This window comes from Peromyscus leucopus, chromosome 15 (genome assembly GCF_004664715.2).
Source record: "Peromyscus leucopus breed LL Stock chromosome 15, UCI_PerLeu_2.1, whole genome shotgun sequence".
Classification (NCBI taxonomy): domain Eukaryota; kingdom Metazoa; phylum Chordata; class Mammalia; order Rodentia; family Cricetidae; genus Peromyscus; species Peromyscus leucopus.
This window is the reverse complement of record NC_051076.1, coordinates 17,653,599-17,674,346: the sequence shown is the minus strand read 5'-3', so window position 1 is coordinate 17,674,346 and position 20,748 is coordinate 17,653,599. Positions and strand designations below refer to the sequence as shown.

Here is a 20,748-nt window from a genome sequence, read left to right as displayed (position 1 = left end):
TTGGTTTTTTCGAGACAGGGTTTCTCTGTGTAGCTTTGCGCCTTTCCTGGAGCTCACTTGGTAGCCCAGGTTGGCCTCGAACTCACAGAGATCCACCTGGCTCTGCCTCCCGAGTGCTGGGATTAAAGGCGTGCGCCACCAACGCCCGGCCTCTTTCTATGTCATCACAATCATCATCATCATCATCATCATCATCATCATCATCATCATCATTTTATTTATTGTTTTTTCAAGGCCAGGTTTCTCTGTGTGTAGCCCTGTCTGTCCTGGAACTCACTCTGAAGACCAGGCTGGTCTCGAACTCAGAGATCACCTGCCTCTGCCTCCAGAATGCTAGGATTAAAGGCGCACACCACTACTGTCTGGCTACTTCTGCATTATTAAAACAAGTTTATCTAGATATTAGAGAGAGACAATTACACATAAGTATATGATAATCTTTAACTTCTGATAAAATGTTACTTGTAAGCAAAAATTAATTTCAGCAGTCTGAAGTAAACCCAATACAACAGTTTCCCTTTTAAGCTCAGAAGATCTTACAATACTTCTAGTGTGCACTACATTATTGGGCTGGTGACATGACTTAGTGGTTAAGAGCTGGCTGCTCTTCGAGAGAATCCAGGTTCAATTCCCAGCACCCATATGGCAGCTCACAACTTAACTCCAGTTCCAGGGGATCTGACACCTTCACACATACATACATACAAGCAAAACAATACATTTAAAATAAAGATGTCATTTAAAAAACACTTCTAAAGTTAACTACCTTGAAGAAAAAGATAGTGGTGGACTTTGATTCTGTTGTTCCATTACTGCTTCTCTGAGTTAAAGGACATCAGTCAGACTTCTCCATGAAAGAGCAATAGAACAACACAATCTGATCAGCTTGTTATTCAACAGCCATTTATTGTTTCTGTGTGCAAGGCACTGTATTAGGCGCCAGGAGAGAAAGGAAGACAACACAAACATGAGCAGAGTGGACTCTGCTCTCCAGGAGCTCACAATCTAGGAAGAGAGACAACTGCATCCAAGTGACAGCATTCCCACAGGAGACAGTTCAGAGGTTGAAAGACAGACTGTGTCAGAGGGAAGCCTCTGAGTTCTTGCTACATCCTCCTCTTGTGTAGCAGACATGAAGAGGGACCTGCTAGATGTGACACGTGGGGCTGCATCTTGGGTCTTACTCCCTCAGCTCTAGAGAGCTAACGGTCATCTGCTATTGTTAGAAGTCTAGAAGCAAAGAGGGACGTGACCCAGCATAGGAGCACCCAATGGCAGTCTGTACTGGCCAGGCCCTCAACATTAGAGCCTTTACAGAGGGCACAGGAGGACACTGAACTAGACTTCAGGTGTTCACACTCTGGAGACCTCTGATAATCCCTAGGCCTGTCTGAATCTTGGAGATGAAAGTGCTGGAACAGATAGCCTCGGAGGTCCCTGCAATGCTCTGAGCACTGCACAGCAGCACTGTTAGCCTGACCACGGCCACTGAGGGCCAGTGCTTGCCCCCGCCTTTTCAGCACTTCTAGAAGCATCCCCCTCCCTCCAAAAAGTCCAGAGGAAACGACTTTCCCAGTCCCTGTCCTGGCTCTGATATACACAAGCAGTAGGAGAAAGAAAGGGGTTGTTGGTAACTAGTTAGCGTTTCAGATGAAGTTCGCTTGTTAAAGACCCGGCAGCTTTCTCAGTCGCCAAGCCTTAGCAGCTTACACCTGACAGACAGTGATAGCCCAAAGGTGCGTGGCCCCATTGCTTTCAGTTTGCGTTAAGAATACTTGGAGAAGATGAAACATTTGAGGCCCAAATCCTCCATTCCCTCGGAGCCACGTTAAGTATGATAGCTTGTCTCAGTTCTATGACTCCTTCAACAGGTCTGTCTGAAAAGCTTGAGCGACACCACCGAGAGGAAGAGGAAGGTAGGGTGGGGTGTTAAGCAGGTGTCCCAGAGAGAAAAGGTATGAAAAAGATGGAAACAAAGTAACTCCTGTGTTACAGCTTCTTAGCCCTTTCCAGGCAGAAACACAAGATTACTGTTGGGAAGTTCTGTGATTTCAGAGTCCAGTGAACTAAGTTTCCTTTGCAAGTAGTCCTGAATCCTTTCCTCCTGTGTGGACGGAGCACTGCTCCCATTCTGACAGGGAATCTAGCTTCCTGGCTCTCTCGCTCCTACCAATTCTCTCTCAATAAGATATGCAGCATTTAAACATTTAATCTTCTAGGAAACCACCACACTGTTTTGCCACCAAAGTCTATCACGCCAAAGCAAACAGTCATGTTTTCTTAAATATCAGTGCTTAGGACACCAACGTTAAAGTTCAAATAGGACCGAGGAAGAATTGCCAGATTCATGCTACACTGCAAGATACGATAAACAAAGACTAGGAGGTGAACTGCTCTCATCCAGGGCCAGAGTTAGAGTGCTTAGTTACTGCCATGTACATGCAATGGCTTGTACTGGGTTTCCCAATCCAGAGTGATCAGCACAAAGGGGAAAGGAGGTGCAATGAATTCTGCACCAAGTGAGGACTCACGGCTGTTTCACTAACAGTGACTGACTGAGTTCCTCATTCTGAGAGGCTAGCAAGTCACCTCTCCAAATCCATTAAAACACACTACTAAAGAGATGAAATTCAAAAGGGACAATCATGCTGCAAAAATAAAGCCTGGCAAGAGCCAAGGTGATTGTGTGTGTGTGCGGGGGTGGGAAGGTGAGGGGGTATGGAATTATAGAGATACAAGCTTTAAAATGAAAGCTCTTGATAAGAATCTTGATTTTATAGTTTATTTTTTCCTTTCTGTAAGCAGGAATTACATTGTAACCTGGCACATGCCTTCAAATACTGCAAAGAAATAATTATATTTTAAAATGTCATTTTCTGTTGAAAGACTTAGCTGAAAAGTCCCCAAATTCTTAAGCCACATTAACATGAAGTTGCCACAATATAGACAAGAGGGGTAACTAACTTCTTCTTTTGTCCAGATTAGCTGTATTGCTCTCTGCTCCAGCTTTTCAGACTTCAAGACGGCCCAGCTTATCTAGTAAGGGCTCTTTTGGGTGTGTCCTCATTTCCTTGGCCTGCAAAGCGGGCACACATTCCTACCTCTACCAAACAGCCACAGAGAACACAAAACACTTTCACGTGTTGAGGGTGAGAATCAGAAATCTACAAAAACTCAATTCATTTTTTTTTCTTTTTTTGTAAATACTTTATGTGGTAAAAATACAGCAAAAATAGGTTTTTTGGTTTTTTTTTGTTCAAAGACCAAAATATATACTGCTATGGTCACGGTTTTAAGGGTGGTTTAAGTAGTCTCTGGCTCCTCAATTGTGCAGTGTAGTGTAGCTGGCTTCAACCCCGGCTTCTCCAGCTTCAGTCATTTATCAAAGCTAGAATCATACTGTGGAAAGAAGAAACTGGAATTACTAATGTTTCCTTAGGATTCTCCTGGAATCTGGTCCATTCAGACCTGCACCCCCAGGTTCATCAAGAAATATTCACTGCAGTCACTTAAACCTGACAGAAATACTCAGATAAAAGCCTCTAATGTTTCCACTAAAACAATAAACAAATGGAGATGATAGAGAGAGAGTTAAATCTAAAACCAATTTGGTACTGTCACTAAAAAATAAGTAGGGGCTAGCGAGATGGCTCAGCAGTTAAGAACACTCATTGCTCTTCTAGAGGACCCAGGTCAGGTGGTTCACAACAGCTACTTGTCACTCAAGTTCCAGGGGACCCAATGCCTCTGCCCTCCAAGGGCACCTGCACTCACCTGCACATATCCACATTCGTGAGCACTCACACACACTAAAAATAACAATAAACTCTTTAAAAATAAAATATGGCTGGGCACACGCCTTTAATCCCAGCACTTGAGAGGCAGAGCCAGGCGGATCTGTGAGTTCGAGGCCAGCCTGGTCTACAGAGTGAGTTCCAGGACAGGCACCAAAGCTACACAGAGAAACCCTGTCTCAAAAAAACAAAACAAAAAAAAACAAAAAAAACCCAAAACAAAAAAACTACCCCTTAAATGCTACTCCCACTTGTTTTATTTGTTTGTTTTGGGTTTTTTTGTTTGCTTTTCTTTTCAATACAGGGTTTCTCTGTGTAGCCCTGGCTGTCCTGTACTCACTGTGTAGCCCAGGCTGGCCTCGAACTCATAGAGATCCATCTTCCTCTGCCTCCTGAGTGCTGGGATTAAAAGCATGTGCCACCACTGCCCAGCTCTTATTTTCTTGTTTTTGAGATAGGATCTTCTTTAACTTTGGGAACCATGGAACTTACTAAATAGTCCTGGATGGTCTTGAATTTGTGATTCTCCTGTCTCTGCCTCTCAAGTGCTGGAATTACAGATGTGCAACACTATTCTTGGCTAAAATAATGATTTTTAAAAACTAGTATCTTGGGATTGGAGACATAGCTCAGTGCTTAAGAACTCTTCTTGCTCTTGCAGAGAACCCAGTTTCAGTTCCCAACACCTATATGGCAGCGTGTAACTATAACTCAAGTTCTAGGGGACCTGAAGCCTTCTGGACTCCAGAGGCACCAGGCACAAATGTGCTACTCAAGCATAAATGCAGGCAAAACACCACACACATAAAACTATCATAACTGAAAACCAAAACCAAACCATAATCCTTCCAGGAGTGGTGGTTCATACCTAGAATACCAGCATTAGGGAGACTGAAACAAGAGAACTGTCATAAGTTCTAGGCCTGACTGGACTATATAGTGAGTTCCAGGATAGCCAGCGTTACAAACAAAAAAACCTACAAATACTTTAAAATTTTTACTTAGAAGTCTTCTTGTATGCATCTATGTCTGTGCATCATGCGCATGCCTGGTACCCAGAGAGGCGAGAAGAGGGCATCAGATCCCTGGAACTGAAGCTAGAGATGGCTATGAGCTACTATGAGGGTACGAGAACTTGAACCTGGGTCCTCTGGAAGACCAGTGATCTTAACCACTGAGCCATCTCTCCAACTCCCTTTTTATTTTATTTCTTCTTTTCCTTTTTTTTTCAGACAGGGTCTTATCATATTGTCCTGGCTGGCCTGAAATCACTATGTAGGCCAACTTAAGAGATCTGCCTGCCTTTGCCTTCTGAGTGCTGAAATTAAAAGCATATACCACTATGCCTGGCAGAATAAGAGTTTCTAATCATTAAGATTTTGAAATGGAACAGTGAAAACTCTCAGGTAGAGTCTAAGACAGAAAACAAATAGCAGTAGCCGCTTTAGAGCACGTTAATAGCCTCAACAGCTGAGGAATAACTTAGGTATTAAAGAAAACTTAATACATAAAAAAATCTACACAGATACAATAAATTCACATAATTCCCTGAAGTTTTACAATGCCAATACAAAATGCTACAGTACAATAATCCTTCATGAATCAAAAGCAGGCATGGCATCCAGTATGCTGTAAAGAGGACTCTAAACTTACCTATAGAGATACATGAAGAAACAGAGCAGGTAGAAACCAAGCTTGATCATGGCTTCTTTCATGTGTGACTTTAACTGCCCCCGATTGTGTATTTCTGTTGGATCAAACACTCCCATGTTACCACTTGGCACCATGATGAACCTGATAAAAGATACACACATTAGAAGGAAATCAAACCTCCGCATGAATACTGAGGAGTAGTCATCAACCTGCAAAGGTGGACCAGTCCTTGTAGCCTCAAATTCAGACAAAACAGAGCAGAATGATGACGTCTTGGGCTACCACCTGGTTTTCCTTTGGAAGCTACTGCTAACTTTTCATTTAATTTTCTATACACTAAAAAAAAATGTAGTAGTAATACCTAGTAAATACTGAGAACCTTTAAGACATTGTCTGTCTCTCTTTAGCTCTTTCTCATTAGATACAAGTTAAAGGAGGTTCCAAAACCAAACTAATGTTATAAAGTTTTGTGTTTTTGTGTGTGGTGTACATGTATGTATGCACTCTTGTGTGTGTGTGTGTGTGCGCACGCGCGCGCGCGCGCGCGCCAAAAGTTGACATCAGGTGTTTAATTCAATTGCTCTCTACCTTCTATATCAAGGTAGGGTTTCTTTCCTGAACCCAGAACCCCCAATTCATCTAGTTTAGAGAGCCAGCTTGCTCCAGGGATCGCCTGCCTCCACCTGAGTCAGGATGACAGGCAGGCCCAGGCCAACATGCCCACCTGGTATTCGCTAGGTGCTGGGATCTGAACTCAGTCACAATGTTTGCTCTCTGACAACCAGGTCATCTCCCTAGCCCCTTTTCTTGGCTCCTGAGACAGGGTCCCACTCTGTAGCTCAAGCTGGCCTCTAACTCAATACATAGTCCAGTCTAGCTTTGAACTTGAGGGTCATGCTTTCCCAGCTTCTTGAGTGCTGAAGTTCCAGATATGCATCACCACGCCTGGCTCTCAGGAACTTGTTTATGTAGAATGAGAGCCCATGGTTATGCCTAGGCTTCACCCTCCGGACTGTGCCACATGTGTAACATACATGTCTCAACCCAGCACCATAAACAGCTTCCTCCTGCTTGCACGTCCAGGCTTCTTGATTTCTTCACTCTTGCCACATACAGTTTCCCAATGTCCTTTCCTCTTCTCTGAGCGTCACAGTTTTAAACTCTCCCCTAAACCCTACGGGCCCATCCATACCTGAATATCCAAATGATACCTCCCAACAACCTCAACCAGATTACAATTCAGAATTCTGTTACCTAAGTTCCTTGGTGATCCTTAAGGCTTTCTTCTACCCCAGTTCTTGTCTCTCTCACTTTGCAAACTAGCACACTAAATTCCTGGCATTTGTTCTACTATCATTTATAAGCCGTCTCTTTTGCATTCTGACTACTGCAACCCTGTTCCAACCATAAAATCTCTTCTCCATTCTCTGAATTCTCAATATCCTGGCCCTTCTCTATGCGGTACTAGTGAATACTTCACTATTCAATACATACTGCTTATGAAAACAATTTCCCAAAGTTGCTTAAAAACATAAAATGTGGGGTAGAGATGTGACTCAGTGGAACAGCTTTTCTCCATCATACACAAAACCCTGAGTACAGCTGTCTGTGGTGGGCACACCTTTAATCCCAGATGGCAAAAAAAAAAAAAAAAAAAAAAAAAGAGTAATAGAGTGCTTATACAAGCTACAAATAAACTTTGACATGCTAAGGGCCAGTCAGAAAAGACCATGAACTCATCTTTATATATGTCTTTCCAGAATCTATAAATGTAAAGTCAAGTAGACAGGGCTGTGGATGGAATTCAGTTGGTAGAATGTTTGCCTACCATGCACAAAGCCCTGCGTTTGGTCCCAGCACTGCATCAAGTGAGCATGCTAGTGCATGCCTGTAATCTCAGCACTTGGGAAATAGAGGTGAGAGAGATTCAAGGACACCCCTGACCTACTGTGCTAGCTAGTTTTTATCAACACGACTGTCTTAGCTAGGATTGCTATTGCTCTGGTCAAACACCATAACCAAAGCAATCTGGGGAGGAAAGGGTTTATTTGGCTTATACTTCCATATCACAGTTCATCAATGAAGGAAGTCAGGGAGGGAACTCAAGCTGGGAAGGAACCTGGAGGGAGAAGCTGATGCAGAGGCCATGGAGAAGTGCTGCTTTCTGGCTTGCTCAGCTTTCTTTCTTTTTTTTTTTTCTTTTCTTTTCTTTTTTTTTTTTTTTTTTGGTTTTTCGAGACAAGGTTTCTCTGTGTGGCTTTGCACCTTTCCTGGAACCCGCTTTGGAGACCAGGTTGGCCTTGAACTCACAGAGATCTGCCTGCCTCTGCCTCCCGAGTGCTGGGATTAAAGGCATGTGCCACCACTGCCCAGCCGCCTTCTTCTTCTTCTTCTTTTTTTTTTTTTTAAGATTTATTTATTTATTATATATACAGCATGAATGCCTGCAGGCCAGAAGAGGGCGCCAGATCTAATTGCAGATGGTTGTGAGCCAACATGTGGTTGCTGGGAATTGAACTCAGGACCCTCTGGAAGAGCAGTCAGTGCTCTTAACCTGTGAGCCATCTCTCCAGTCAGCCCCCTCAGCTTGCTTTCTTATAGAACTCAGGACCACCAGTCTAGGGGTGTACCCACCCCCAATGCCCCCCCCCCCCCCCCGTCAATCACAGGTGCCGTTCAGACTTAGATACACCACTGAGCACGGAGGACCTGCTGTGCCTGCTGCCTGCTGCCTCCTCCCCCATCCAGTGAGACCTCAAGACGGCGAGAGAGCACATGTGTCCCTTGTCGCCTCCGCTGGACCCCCACACAGCTAACGCTGTCGCTGTCGTCACCACAGTGAGTCTGCCTTTCTCGTGGCTGTAGTCTGAGCTATATTCTTTGCGATGGACACCCCGGGGAGTTGTCCTCGGGCTGTACTGACAAGGGCAGGCACATTTTCGCTCCTGACGAGGGGGTAAATGGTGTCTAGGGTTCAATGGTGGACCAACTGCAGTGCAGCTGGAGCCCTCACCTTCCCTTGATGAAGAGAACAGTGACTTGAGCTGACTCATGGATCTCTCTCCACTCTCAGGGACGCCCAAGATTGTAATCTGATCCCGGTTTGTTATTTTAATTTTTTATTTTTCTCTCGGCTACAGCCACTGGACAAAGGGGTGGACACATTTACCACCTACATTGGCGGATAGGGGCGAGCACAGCGTAAACCTGGCCACATAACAGCGTAAACCTGGCCACATAACAGAGTCACGGGAACTTCTGCCAGCAAACGGGCAAATAAGAGTTACTTTATCTCCAAGCTTTCTGCTAAAGCTCTGAACCCTTCTCCTTCCCCACTTCTGCGTCTGCCACGTGCAGTCTTTTCTGTCTGACTTCCGATGGCAGTGGGTGGGCTCAAACGGGCGGGCTTGGGCGGTTTCTACAACTCGCCCTAACTCACCTTAACTCTACCCACTCATTCTCACACTGCCTTGAGAGACACAGACGGGTCTGGAAGCGGCTAAGATCCATACAAATAAGTTTACAGTAGTCAGGATGGCTCTTAAGCCAAAAATCAGTTTAAAGCCTCAGACAAGTCTTCCAAAAGGATCGATTTATAGTCTGCCTCCTGGCAGATCTTCCAAAAGCTGTCCTTAAGCCATCAATCATCAGGGAAAAATTCAGGACATAGAGTAAAATCCATCTCTGGTTCCCCAGACCTCCCCGACTGAAACTTAAGCATCTGGAGAGCAAGGCTCCTGACTCCACAGGCAAAAGAGTCATCTGTGGCATTTAAGATGTGCCAGGGAAGAGATAAAAGCCCGAAAACAAAATTGCCAAGTGCTGGCACTCGCTGACTCCCAAAAGCTGTTGGGTCCCTGTTTTAAGTGAGGAAAAGGCCATGGGCTAGCGAATGCCCTGCCAGGCCATCAACAGCCTTGTTAAAAGTGCCGCCTAGAAAGATGAGTCAGCTGACTGCCCCCAGGCGCCAAGATGCATGGGTACATCAAGCTAAGACCTCCAACAGACTTAGGCCTGGCTACAGACATGGCAGGGAACCCAGAACTCAGCAGGGAAGCGATCCGTTTCTTTCCTTCTGGACACCAGAGCCACTGACTCAGTCCTGGGAGTTTTGGGATGCCACCTCTCCTTTCTTGTCGGGTACAGAGGACAGCCTTACCACCTCACCAGATTTAATTGCACTTTCAGAGTTACTTAATAAAAAATAGATTTCCACCTAAAATAAGAGCTCATTGCTTCACTCCAGATCCACTGCCTGTGGTTCTCACATTCATACAGACAAGGCCCTGATCTTTGCCTTGTCCTTAATTCCAAAAACCAAATTCTCATGCACCACAAGCTTTTCTCTTCCCAATTCCCTGTTCTTCTAACTAAGCCAATGTTCAGCCAATGATACAGGACTGGAGTCCAGAAACCATCAAGTAAGAAACTGTAACAGCTAAAGGTATTTACACCCTCAAACCCAAAAGCATCTGGGCGCTACAAAAAAGACTTTAATATAAACATCTATTACTGTGAGATGCTTTTAACAATTGATCACCTGTCTCCTGGATGCCAAAATAATAAACGAAACAGGTGCTTTAAAATAATCTATCTCTGAAAAAGCTTAACATGTTTCAAAATCCATAGGGACAGGCCGGATCTACCAACATAAAATAATAATGATTCTTTTCTAAGTTTTTTTTGGTGTCACCAGCATCTTGTCAAACAAAAAGTTCCCAGCCACAGCCAAGAGGGATGCGTGTCTCCAGAGCAAACAGATGACAGACAGCATCCCATAATGCCTGTCTACCTCGGAAGACTCCCCCAAGAGCCAACCGACATCCAAAAGTCAGCTGGAAGCAGTTTTGAGAGGAACGACGCCCCTATTCCCATCTACCTTCTTTATAATAAGCAAAAGTCTGGGATGTAAGGATTTGGTCCTTAATTACGTCACCATCCTGTGACCGCATCCCAGCCTAAAAAGCAGGTGGGCCCTCCGTGTGCCCCCCTTCTTCTCTTTCCGCTCTCTCCTTCCGTCGGTCCTCCTTCCCTCTCTCTGCCCCGCCCCACATAGGGCAGTGCACCGTTTAACCAACAATCACTATTTAAGAAAATGGCCTACAAGTGTTTCTACCTACAGTCTGATCTTACAGAGACTTTTTTTTTTAACCTTTAGGACAGGGTTTCTCTGTGTAGTCCTGGCTGTCCTAGAACTAGCTCTGTAGACCAGGTTGGCCTCAGACTCACAGAGATCTGCCTGCCTCTGCCTCCAGAATGCTGGGATTAAAAATGTGCATCACCACCATCTAGCTTGATGCGTTTTTTCAATTGAAGTTCTGTCCTCTTAGATGACTTTAGCTTGTGTCAAGTTGATGTAAAACTATATGGTACACTGATATAAGATAGAGTCGTTTTGGAAGAAGGAAGCTCAGTTGAGAAAAGCCCCCACCAGAATGGTCTGTGGGCAAGACTGTGGTGTATTTTTTTGACTAATAATAACTGATGTAGGAGGGTGGTCCAGGGAAAGCAAGCCAATAAACAGCACTCCTCCATGACTTCTCTATCAGTTCCTGTCTCAGCTGTGGAAAAGTTGGTCAGTCTTTTCTATAGCATAGCATATGTTTCCTGGGGTAAATTTTTTTATTTATTGTTTTCCTTTTTCAATTTCTTATTGCTTTCTCATGAACAACCTATATATGCCAACATCCTAATCCGAGCCTCATCCTGGGAACAGATTCCTTACAATCTGGTCAAGGCCAGTCCTAGGAAGACTTTGGTTTGGCTTTTGAGACAGGATCTTGTGTGTAGCCCAGGTTGGTCTCAAATTCGAAATCCTTCTGTTTCAGTGTCCCAAGTCATCACAAATGTGTTCTGCCATGCCTACTCTGACTCTTACTCTTTTCCACATCCTTTTTTACTTTATTATTTAGTCTGTGTGTGTGTGCACACGCATGAGTGAGCGTGTGTGTGTGTGTGTGTGTGTGTGTGTGTGTGTGTGTGTGTGTACAAGCACAAGTACAGGTGGGAGAGGATGCAGGGGAGGTCACATGCTTCTGGTATGGCAAACATGAGGTGACAAGACAACTTGCAGGGCATCAGTTCTGTCCGACCATATGGGTTCCAGGGGTCAGACTCAGGTTGTCAAGCCTGGTAGCCAGCACCATCACCCACAGAGCATCTCACTAGCACTCCTTGCCTTTCTTTTTGTTTGCTTGAGATGGTGGTCTAACTGTGTCCCTTGGCTGTCCTAGAACTCACTATGTAGACCAATCTGGCCTCAAACTCACAAAAATCTATCTGCCTCTGCATCCCAAGTAACAAGATTAAAGATGTATGCCACTACATGATTCATTTTTATTCTAACAGTATTTTATAACACATTTTAAAATCAGCCAATGAGTGGTTATGCCCCTCAATAAACAAAATAAAAGCTTAAAAAAATAGAGACGCCATCTACCAACATAACAATAATTCCAGGGCAGGAGAAACGGCTCGGTGGTTAAAAGCACTGACTCATGGCTGGCTACTCTTACACAGGACTCGGGTTTGGTTCCCAACACCACATGGCAGGTCACACCCATCTGTAACTACAGTTCCCTGGAATCCAATACCTTCTTCTAGCCCCCATGGTCACCCACACAAATAATTCACACATACACACACATAAATAAATATCATTCCACAATTTTTCACTAGATAACAAACTATAACAGCTTGACTATAAGTGTTTCCCCTGGGTTATTTCTGAACAAATCTCCTGGGATGATTAATTTTGTTGTTGTTTCTTTTTCAAGGACAGGGTTTCTCTGTGTAGCCCCGGATATCCCAGAATTTGCTCTGTAGCCCAAGCTAGCCTTGAATTCAGATATCAGCCTACCTAGCCTCCTTCCTAAGTGCTGGGAGTAAAGGCTATTGCCACCACACCTCCACACATGCCCACAGAAGGAAGATTAATCTTGATTGTCAATATAAAAGATAAAGAAAGTCCAAACTAGTAAAGCACACCTCTGGGTGTGTCTGTGAAGTTTCCGGGAGCAATTAGATGATGAGAACTGTGACCTAATCAATGGATTAACCCCTTGATGTACCCGCACTATGAAGGCACCACTGGGAAGTGGTGACAGGCAGCAGGCGGTCCAGCAGCACTATGTCACTGGGTTCATGCACTTGGGGCTGTCTCCTGCCCTAGTCCCTTCCCATTCCCCTCTCTCTCTGCTTCTAGCTGCCACGGAGTGAAGAGGCTCCTCCTCCTGGACAAGGGCTTGGGACCAAGTACCATGAACTGAGAGCTCTGACTCAGTAAGCTAAAAGAATCCTTCCTTACTTTATTTCTATAAGGCATTCTGGTCACGGCATGAGAAAAGGGACTAATGTACTTTCTAAATAAAAACGTCTAGTTAGTCATTTATGTGTGTGTGTGTGTGTGTGTGTGTGTGTGTGTGTGTGTGTGTGTGTGTAGGAATGCAGGATGCCGGGCTTCTGGATGTTCAGATCTAAAGCTCCACACTCTTACAGTGCAGTGAGTGCTCCTAACTGCTGAACCATTCTCTACCCCCTTATTTCCAAAAGGTTTTTTTTTTTTTTTTTTTTTTTTTTTTTTTTGGTTTTTCGAGACAGGGTTTCTCTGTGTAGCTTTGCGCCTTTCCTGGATCTCGCTCTGTAGACCAGGCTGGCCTTGAACTCACAGAGATCCGCCTGCCTCTGCCTCCCGAGTGCTGGGATTAAAGGCGTGCACCACCACCGCCCGGCCCAAAAGGTTTTAAATAAAAAATTTAGTGTTATTTAATCTGCACTGCAAAAACAAACAAAAACCTCAAAATAAACAAAAAATCCCAAACCCAAGTTACCTACTTTGCAGTCACTAAAATGCAATTTTCTTTGATATATTTCCAGTATTATAGAGACAAATAAAGGCCTTATTGTCTCTAGCTTTTGACTATTAGAAGAAAAGGATTTGAGATAGGGTTTGTCTGTGTAGCTGTCCTGTAACACTCTCTGTAGACCAGGCTGGCCTCAAACTCAGAGATCTGCCTGTCTCTGCCTCCTGAGTGCTGGGATTAAAGGCATGCACCACCACTGCCTGACTATATTACTCTTACACAGGTGATTTTTGTGCTTTACCACAAGACTGAGTCATGCAAACTACTATCTGTCCAATATACCAAAGTAAACAATAATTTATTCTGATTTCATGAAGTACTTTGTTGTTCTTTATTTCAATCACTGAGATATTTTTGTGGGGAGAACATGCTGTCAATTATTTTCTTTTATCTAGGTTTCATGTAGCCTAGAATGTCTTCAAACTCACTAAATGGCCAAAGCTAGACTCAAAGCTTCTGGTCTTTCTAATTCCACCTCCCAAATGCTGGGATTACTACCAAGCGCTGGGATTATAGACATATACCACCAGGCCCTGCTGTTATTGTTTTTTAAGAACTACTGTCACAAAACAGAACACAAACTATACTTACCTATATATATTCCAGGTGGCAACAGGTAAGTTGAGAAGGAAGATGAACCAGTGCAATGAAACAAGCATTAACACAGTGACAATGGTGTGGCCAATCAACTCTGGTATGACCCACTGCAAGCAGAGAACAAAGCATTACATCTCTCTGATTAGCTGTCGTTCCTGGCTGAACATGGCACTTAAGCCAAACTGATGAATGTACAGAGGGTTTTTATTTTAGACTTGGAAATCCCAGACAGGGCTACAACTTCTCACCCTAAGCATATACATTAGGTGATAGCTTAGAAAATGAAGCATTTAAATTTCAGTTCTATTTCACCCTAAGCCAAGTCTTACACTCTTTCCTAAACAAGTCTGAACACCTAGGGAAGAAGGAGAGTACTACTTGCTTTCTTTTTTTTTTTCTCTGTGTAGCTTTGTGACTTTCCTGGAACTCCCTCTGTAGTCCAGGCTGGCCTTGAACTCACAGAGATCCGCCTGCCTCTGCCTCCCGAGTGCTGGGATTAAAGGTGTGTGCCACCCCTGCCCAGCACTACGTACTTTCTAGTCCAGTATCTATGCTACTATGCCAAAGCCTCCTGCTCTAAATCAGTGTGGGTCATATCCATACACATGCCTTTTCAGTTAGAATGTCCATCTTCAAATATTTCCCCATCTCCATTATCCCAAGGAAGCAAATGCCATTCAGAAAGACAAAATTAAAATAAATGGTCAGGTGTATTGATAAGTGCCTGAAATCCTAGCACTAGGAAGGCAGGGAAATCACTGTAAATTCAATAGGGCAACCTAGTGAGACTGCCTCAAAACAACAACAAAATAAGAATAGAAATTTTAAAAAGAAGGCTGGAGAGATGGTTCAATGGTTATTGTACTGGCTGTTCTTAGAGGGCCCGAGTTTTCTTCCCAGCACCCACAGGAGATGGCCCACAACAAATGCTTATGTGTGGCCCATACACGTAAGCATAATTAAAAATAAACAGGTGTTAACTTGAATAGCAATGGACGACATAAGATTACTAAGCAATGTCTTTAAAGTCAGAAAGAAAAATTACCTGCCAGACTACAACACTGCACTCAGATAAAGAATCAAGGATACAGGTAAGATATGTTTAAACGCAGACATTTCAAAACTCCAATTCCTACATGCTGGCTGTACCTCAAGAACCTACTCTCCCAAAATGAAGTTGTAGCCAAGAAGGACACGAGGTTCAAAAATCAGGGAACCCACAATCAAATGAGAACTAAGAAGCAGCCTCAGAACAGCCAACTGGAGGACAGCAGAGCATGTGGGCCTGAAAAACAAATGCCACCCCCCCCCGGGGGGGGGGGGGGAACTGATATATTCTTTTCATCTTTTACTAACATTTAGGGGAGAGAAAGTCAAAGGGGTCTTGCTATGAAGTCAGGCTGGCTTTAAAATTATGGCCAAATTCTGGCCTCAGCCTCCTAAATACTGGAATTACAGACACTCACTACCATACCTGGCATTTTACTATGTAGAAAATAGTATCGAAGGGCTTACAGATGTGTCTGAAAACTTAGTACTAGGCAAACAAAAAACTAAGGAAATAAAGAAATGCGACAATTATTGCCCCTCTCCCCTTTTTCTCTTTCTTGTTTGTTTGTTTTTGAGACAGGGTTTATCTGTGTAGCCTGGCTGTCCTGGAACACGCTTTTCGGACCAAGCTGCCCTGAACTCAGAGATCTGACTGCCTCTGCCTCCTGAGTACTGGGATTAAAGGTGTGCACCACCACAGGGTTGGGGATGGGAGTCCAAGGGAAATATTATCACCGTCTGCTCTGAGGCTCATCAATGAAGACTTATTTTTTTACAAGAGTAGATCATAATGACACAAATACGGGAACATGAACTTACTCTGCAAAGAAAAAAAGATGGTACAACAAGCCAGGTATGGCGACCAAACAACACAGATGAGGAAGCAGGTGTTTCCAGTAGGGAATAACTAACAACCAACTCCTCTTGTTCTTGTTTTTGTTTTTTTCCTATAGACTTAAGATATGAAGTCCCATGAGTACTGTTTTTCAAGTCAAGCAAAAAATGTCCCTCAATATATTTTTACAAGAAATTTTATCCAGAAAGCTTCTTTGTCCATCTCATAAAATGAATCAGGGATAAATGGTTTCCCTGTATCTAGATTGAACTCTCCAACTCAGAGAATTTATGCCAATATAAAGTTCTTATTATACTAAATATAAAATGGCCTTAAAACAAATTAACTAACCAAGTCTATTTTTTTTTTCCCACAAACCACACAAGAAAGATCTTCTTTCACTCAACCAAAGGCAGACTGAACGTTTTTTCCATGAGTGGGAGGTAGTAGTATGAGCACAGAAAACAAGAACAATTGGCCTCATGTAGACAAGACGACCAGGGACATGCACAGTAAAGAAACAACAGAGCATAGTTTCATGATCTAAATACTGTAAAACATAGCAGTTCGAGCTACATTACAATGAATACCTAAGATCCTAAAAGAAAAAAATGCAAATGTTGATTATCTATAAGAAAACTTAATATGAAAAGAATTGACTTCAACCAAAAATGAGTAAAGAGATGTCTTACCTTGTTTAATTTTGAGCAACATGATCTAGCGTTAATGTAATCACATTCTAAATCAGACAATGTAATGATCTGAGGGTCAAGATAAGGGATTATATATACATAATTTTGATGTTTGTAAGGTATATGTGTGTGCACATGCACCAGAGGTTGATGTTGGCAATCTTCTATTGCTCTCCACCTTATTTTGTTGAGACAGGTCGTCTGACTAAACCTGAAACTTGCTGTTTGACTACACTGGTTAGCCAAGAAGCCCCTGGGACCTTTCTTTTCCACTTTCCCGTGCTGGGGATCAGAACTAGGTCTTTGTACAGCAGATACTTCACTGTAATGAGCCATCTGTCATGAGACATACTTCCTGTTTAACAACCAATATTATTTATGTTTCAGAAAGCAATTCCAGCACTCAGGAGATGAGTAGATTAGAAGTTCAAGGCCACCCTCAGCTACATAATGAATTTGAATATCAAGGCCAGGATGAGATACATTTAACATTCTCAAAAGAAAAAAAAAAGGTAAAATTTGGTAAAAAGTAAAATGTCCTCAACCAAGTATTGCCTAACTCATCACTTTCCCCACAAATTCATAGCCAGGTAATGCCAATACCACAATTAACACTATAGTTCAAATTCAGAAGAACCTCTTCCCAAATTGGTTTATCTTCCAAACTCTATTTTCAATCTACTCTACAGATTCATCTTCCTAATAAACTGCTGTATTTTGAGCTTTTAAAGGGACAGAATTGCATGCATTTACCTATTATATATAACATGTTTCAAACAGTATACACATTGCAGAATGATAAAACCTAGCCAGTCATTACCTCACATGGTTACTTGTGCAGTAAAAAGCATGCTACTTTCCCAGTCTTACCACTTTTCACTAATAGGATACATTGTTAACTACAGTCCTCAGACCAACATGTTTCCCCTCCTCTCTTGGTCCAGGGCCTTATAGAGGTACTCTACCACTGAACCACACCCCCAGATCAACAAAAGACCACTGAAACTTACTTCTAACAGAAATTGTGTATCCTGGACCTAAAGCCACTTTATGTCAAAAGTTAGCAGTGACTCACTATTGCCCTCCTCTTCTATCTGATCTAATTCTTCCTTCCCAACCATGTATTCCCGGTGCTCCTTAGCCATCCCTCAGAAATGAACATGCCTGTCCCTGCACCTTGCTCTTGCCAGTGACTGCATCTGTCTACTTTTCCCTGTAGGTCCCTTCACTACTCAAACGCCACACACTTCTGTAGTCTACATGAAGTCTGTTCCGACCATTTCCCAACTACCCTCTGTAAAGCTATTGCTGCAACTGTCCTACAACACAGTAATGTGTAAGTTTTCACCAAAACGCACCCTGAATGTGTAACCAATGTTAAACATTCCCGTTAACATGTGCATACATACATGATCTGCTGTAGACCAAGACTGTTTTAGATGATCAAATCTAGTTTTCCAAACTACAAAAAATAATAATAATTATAAAAAGCATTACATTTCAGGCTGTCAAATAGCTCTGGTTCCTTTTATCACAAGCGAAATAAATACTGGTCACCAGAACTTAGGGAAGAGATATTGCCCTTTTAGTCAGTTCCTCAAGGCTAATAAAACACAGGGCTCTTTTCATTAGAAATCATCAAAGTAGAAACTGCTGCTAAATAATCGGAACAGGGCAGCCACTACTGGGCGTTTAACACAAGTTCTCGTTGTGTGTATCTAGGAAACAAACACCTCCAATCCTAAAGAAAACTGAAGCAGGTAAGATACAGTGAGCAAGGATTCCTAATTCCAAATTTTGTCCCTTCCTATTAAAACAAATTGTCAGTTCACAATAAAGTGGAAGGTATACTCCGCAGCTATCCTAAAGTTGCACAGTGCCAAACAAAAGATTAAATTTGATCAGAAAAGGGGTCGTGATTTCGAAGGAAAAGGGGGTAACATGCAAAGGTCCTAATACACTTTTCTAGTCGCATTTAATTACTTAAAACTGGACTGTGCATTACACTCCTGCATTACAACACTGTGCTACAACAAAGACTATGATCCCCCGAGAACTGGAAGAGCTGTAGTCACTACAGTGCTAGGTTGCTGAACACCATTTACTGGTCTGGAAAATACTGTTTGAAATCTGTAGCAGAAAATACTAAATTTTAACACGGACGAGATTTTTTTTTTTAAGTTTAGAAACTGAGGGCTAAGTCACGTGCAGTTACTGAATTTACAGATCTCCCACTGCTGGGGGCAATCAAAAACACTTTGTGGATGCTTCTGAAGTAACTCCTTTTTTAAAAAACGCTCTGAAGAACCGCACGTGATGGAAGCACATCGCCGGTTCTCAGAATGAGTCATCTCCTGGGTGTGGGGAGTCCCCAGAAGCACAGACACCCGCGAGGACAAAGGGGCAAGGGTGCCGCCGGGGACGAGAGAAGCCGGCAAAACCTCCGGCCCCGGACCTCGTCGCTCTCCCGGGGGCACCGGCGGGCAGGGGCAGGAGGAGAGGAGGCCGGGGGGAAGCTGGCTCAGGCCGGCCAGAGGCGAAGCGCGGCTCCTCCGCTCGAGCCCCGGGCCCGCGCCGCCGCCCCCTCACCCCACACCTGCCGGCGCCCGCCGGGCCCACCCTCCGCCCATTGCCCTGGCGGCGGCAGCGCTGGGGATGAGCGGCGGCCCCGGCCCGCCTCCAGCAAGGATACGAAGTAGACAGAGAGGAAGATGAGCGCGCAACAGTCGAGGAGCGAGAAGAGGAACACCACCGCCTCCATCCTCCGCCGCCGCTCCGCCCGTCAAACCAGCTCCGGGCCGCGCCGCCGGGACAGGCGGTATGCCGGGAGTTGTGGTCCAGGAGGCTCTTCCCGGCGCGATGCACGATGGGAAATGCAGTTCACTAGTGCCCGGTGCGTGCAGGAGGCGGAGGGCCTCAACCTTGTAGAGTCCACTGACCGCTAGTAACCTGCGGGCACGAATAAGGAGTAACTCACCGTGTATGAAATGTCTGTCTTTTTTTTTTTTTTTTTTTGTAACTTTCTTCCATCCTTCCTTGTCTGTCATTGTTGGTTTTGGGGGAATGAGCGTGTGCGTGTGCATTAGGAACTCACTCTGTAGCCCAGGCTGGCCTCTAACTTGGGTCTCCTCAGTGTTGGGATCACAGGCATGCGCCTCCACACAGGGTTGCCTTTGTGTCTGCTCTCTATTCATTTGCATTCTATAACTTTTCACCTCAAAGACAAATCTAACCTTACCGCTCCTGGCTTCAAGATTGAGCGCTGCCCTTCAGTTCCTGACCTGTTCCCCCAGAGTTTGCCTAGCTGCTTGCCTATTCTTGGTTACAGCAAGCTTTCTCATCTCTGAATTTTAAGATCTTTACAGAAACCGATGTTTTACTCAAGCATTCATTCTCTTAGCCAATAGTTCTAACTACACCCCTACAGACCACGAACTTCACTTCAAGTGCAGGAATGAACAGAGCAAACAAGGGCTCGGGTGGGTAATAAGGCAATAAAGTAGCAACTAAATACTAAAAAAGGAACTTCAGCAGGTGACAGGCCTGCAGAAGCCAACTACAGCAGTCATTCACTCACTCATCCATATATGTAACTTGTATTTTCTGAACAGCTACTGTATGTGAGACACTGTTCTAGGCCCTAGAAACACAAGGAACAGAGATGGAAGGTACCCACAAACCTGTACCTTGCATGGGAAGTGTGGGAGGAGACAGGAGGTAGGCCATGTTGATTAAAAGCACTTCTAAGCACCTGGAAGGGCATGAGGAAACACCTGAACACAGGAAGAGACCAGGCTGAGGAATTCACACAGAATCGAAAACAACCGTGTTGGAAGATTTGCAGGGGACTGAAAAGGCCCAAGACAGTAGAAGCTTGCTGTGTTTAAGAAGAAAAAAAAAAAAAAAGGTGGGGAGGGTGGACGGGGCTAGAAGGGTGGCTCAGTGGTTAAGAGCACTAGCTACTCTTGCAGAAGACCTGGGTTCCATTCCTAGTACCCACATGGAGGCTCACAGCTGTCTGTAACTCCAGTTCCAGAGATCCAATGTCTTCTTCTGGTCTCCACAGGCACTGCATGCATATGGCACCCATACATACTTGCAAGCAAAATACCCACACACTTAAAAAAAATTAAAAAGTTTTGAGAAGTCAAAGGCAGTCAAACAATCATGCTTAGCCAGTCATTCCCTATATTGTGATAAAAGGCAGCATATTTTGCTGAGTATTCCTAGGATCTCCACTGTAAATAGCGAGTGATTAATAAAAT

At 43.9% G+C, this 20,748-nt stretch overlaps 1 protein-coding gene across 2 annotated transcripts; it reads right to left on the bottom strand.

Moving 5' to 3' along the window:
• Positions 1-3,192: 3,192 nt before the first annotated feature.
• LOC114690623 (protein cornichon homolog 4) lies at positions 3,193-19,386 on the bottom strand. 2 transcript variants are annotated; one of them, XM_028865433.2, is made up of 5 exons: positions 19,176-19,386; positions 16,484-16,552; positions 13,901-14,013; positions 5,448-5,588; positions 3,193-3,399 (listed from the first exon to the last, which is right to left on the bottom strand). In XM_028865433.2, the coding sequence occupies exons 1-5, from the start codon at positions 19,242-19,244 to the stop codon at positions 3,372-3,374; spliced, it is 420 nt and encodes a 139-aa protein (XP_028721266.1). In that variant the 5' UTR covers positions 19,245-19,386; the 3' UTR covers positions 3,193-3,371. The 2 variants fall into 2 exon arrangements, with proteins under 2 accessions (XP_028721266.1, XP_037067077.1); XM_037211182.1 differs by lacking the exons at positions 16,484-16,552; positions 19,176-19,386 and adding an exon at positions 15,776-15,852.
• Between the last annotated feature and the right edge of the window lie 1,362 nt (positions 19,387-20,748).

Excerpts from the sequence above, each read along its gene's own strand:
- LOC114690623 (XM_028865433.2), bottom strand. The coding sequence starts at position 19,244 with ATGGAGGCGGTGGTGTTCCTCTTCTCGCTCCTCGACTGTTGCGCGCTC. Across the intron at positions 14,014-16,483 it reads GTTGCTCAAAATTAAACAAG|TGGGTCATACCAGAGTTGAT; the intron begins GTAAGACATCTC and ends CTCTGCTTGCAG. Across the intron at positions 3,400-5,447 it reads TTCTTCATGTATCTCTATAG|TATGATTCTAGCTTTGATAA; the intron begins GTAAGTTTAGAG and ends TTCTTTCCACAG.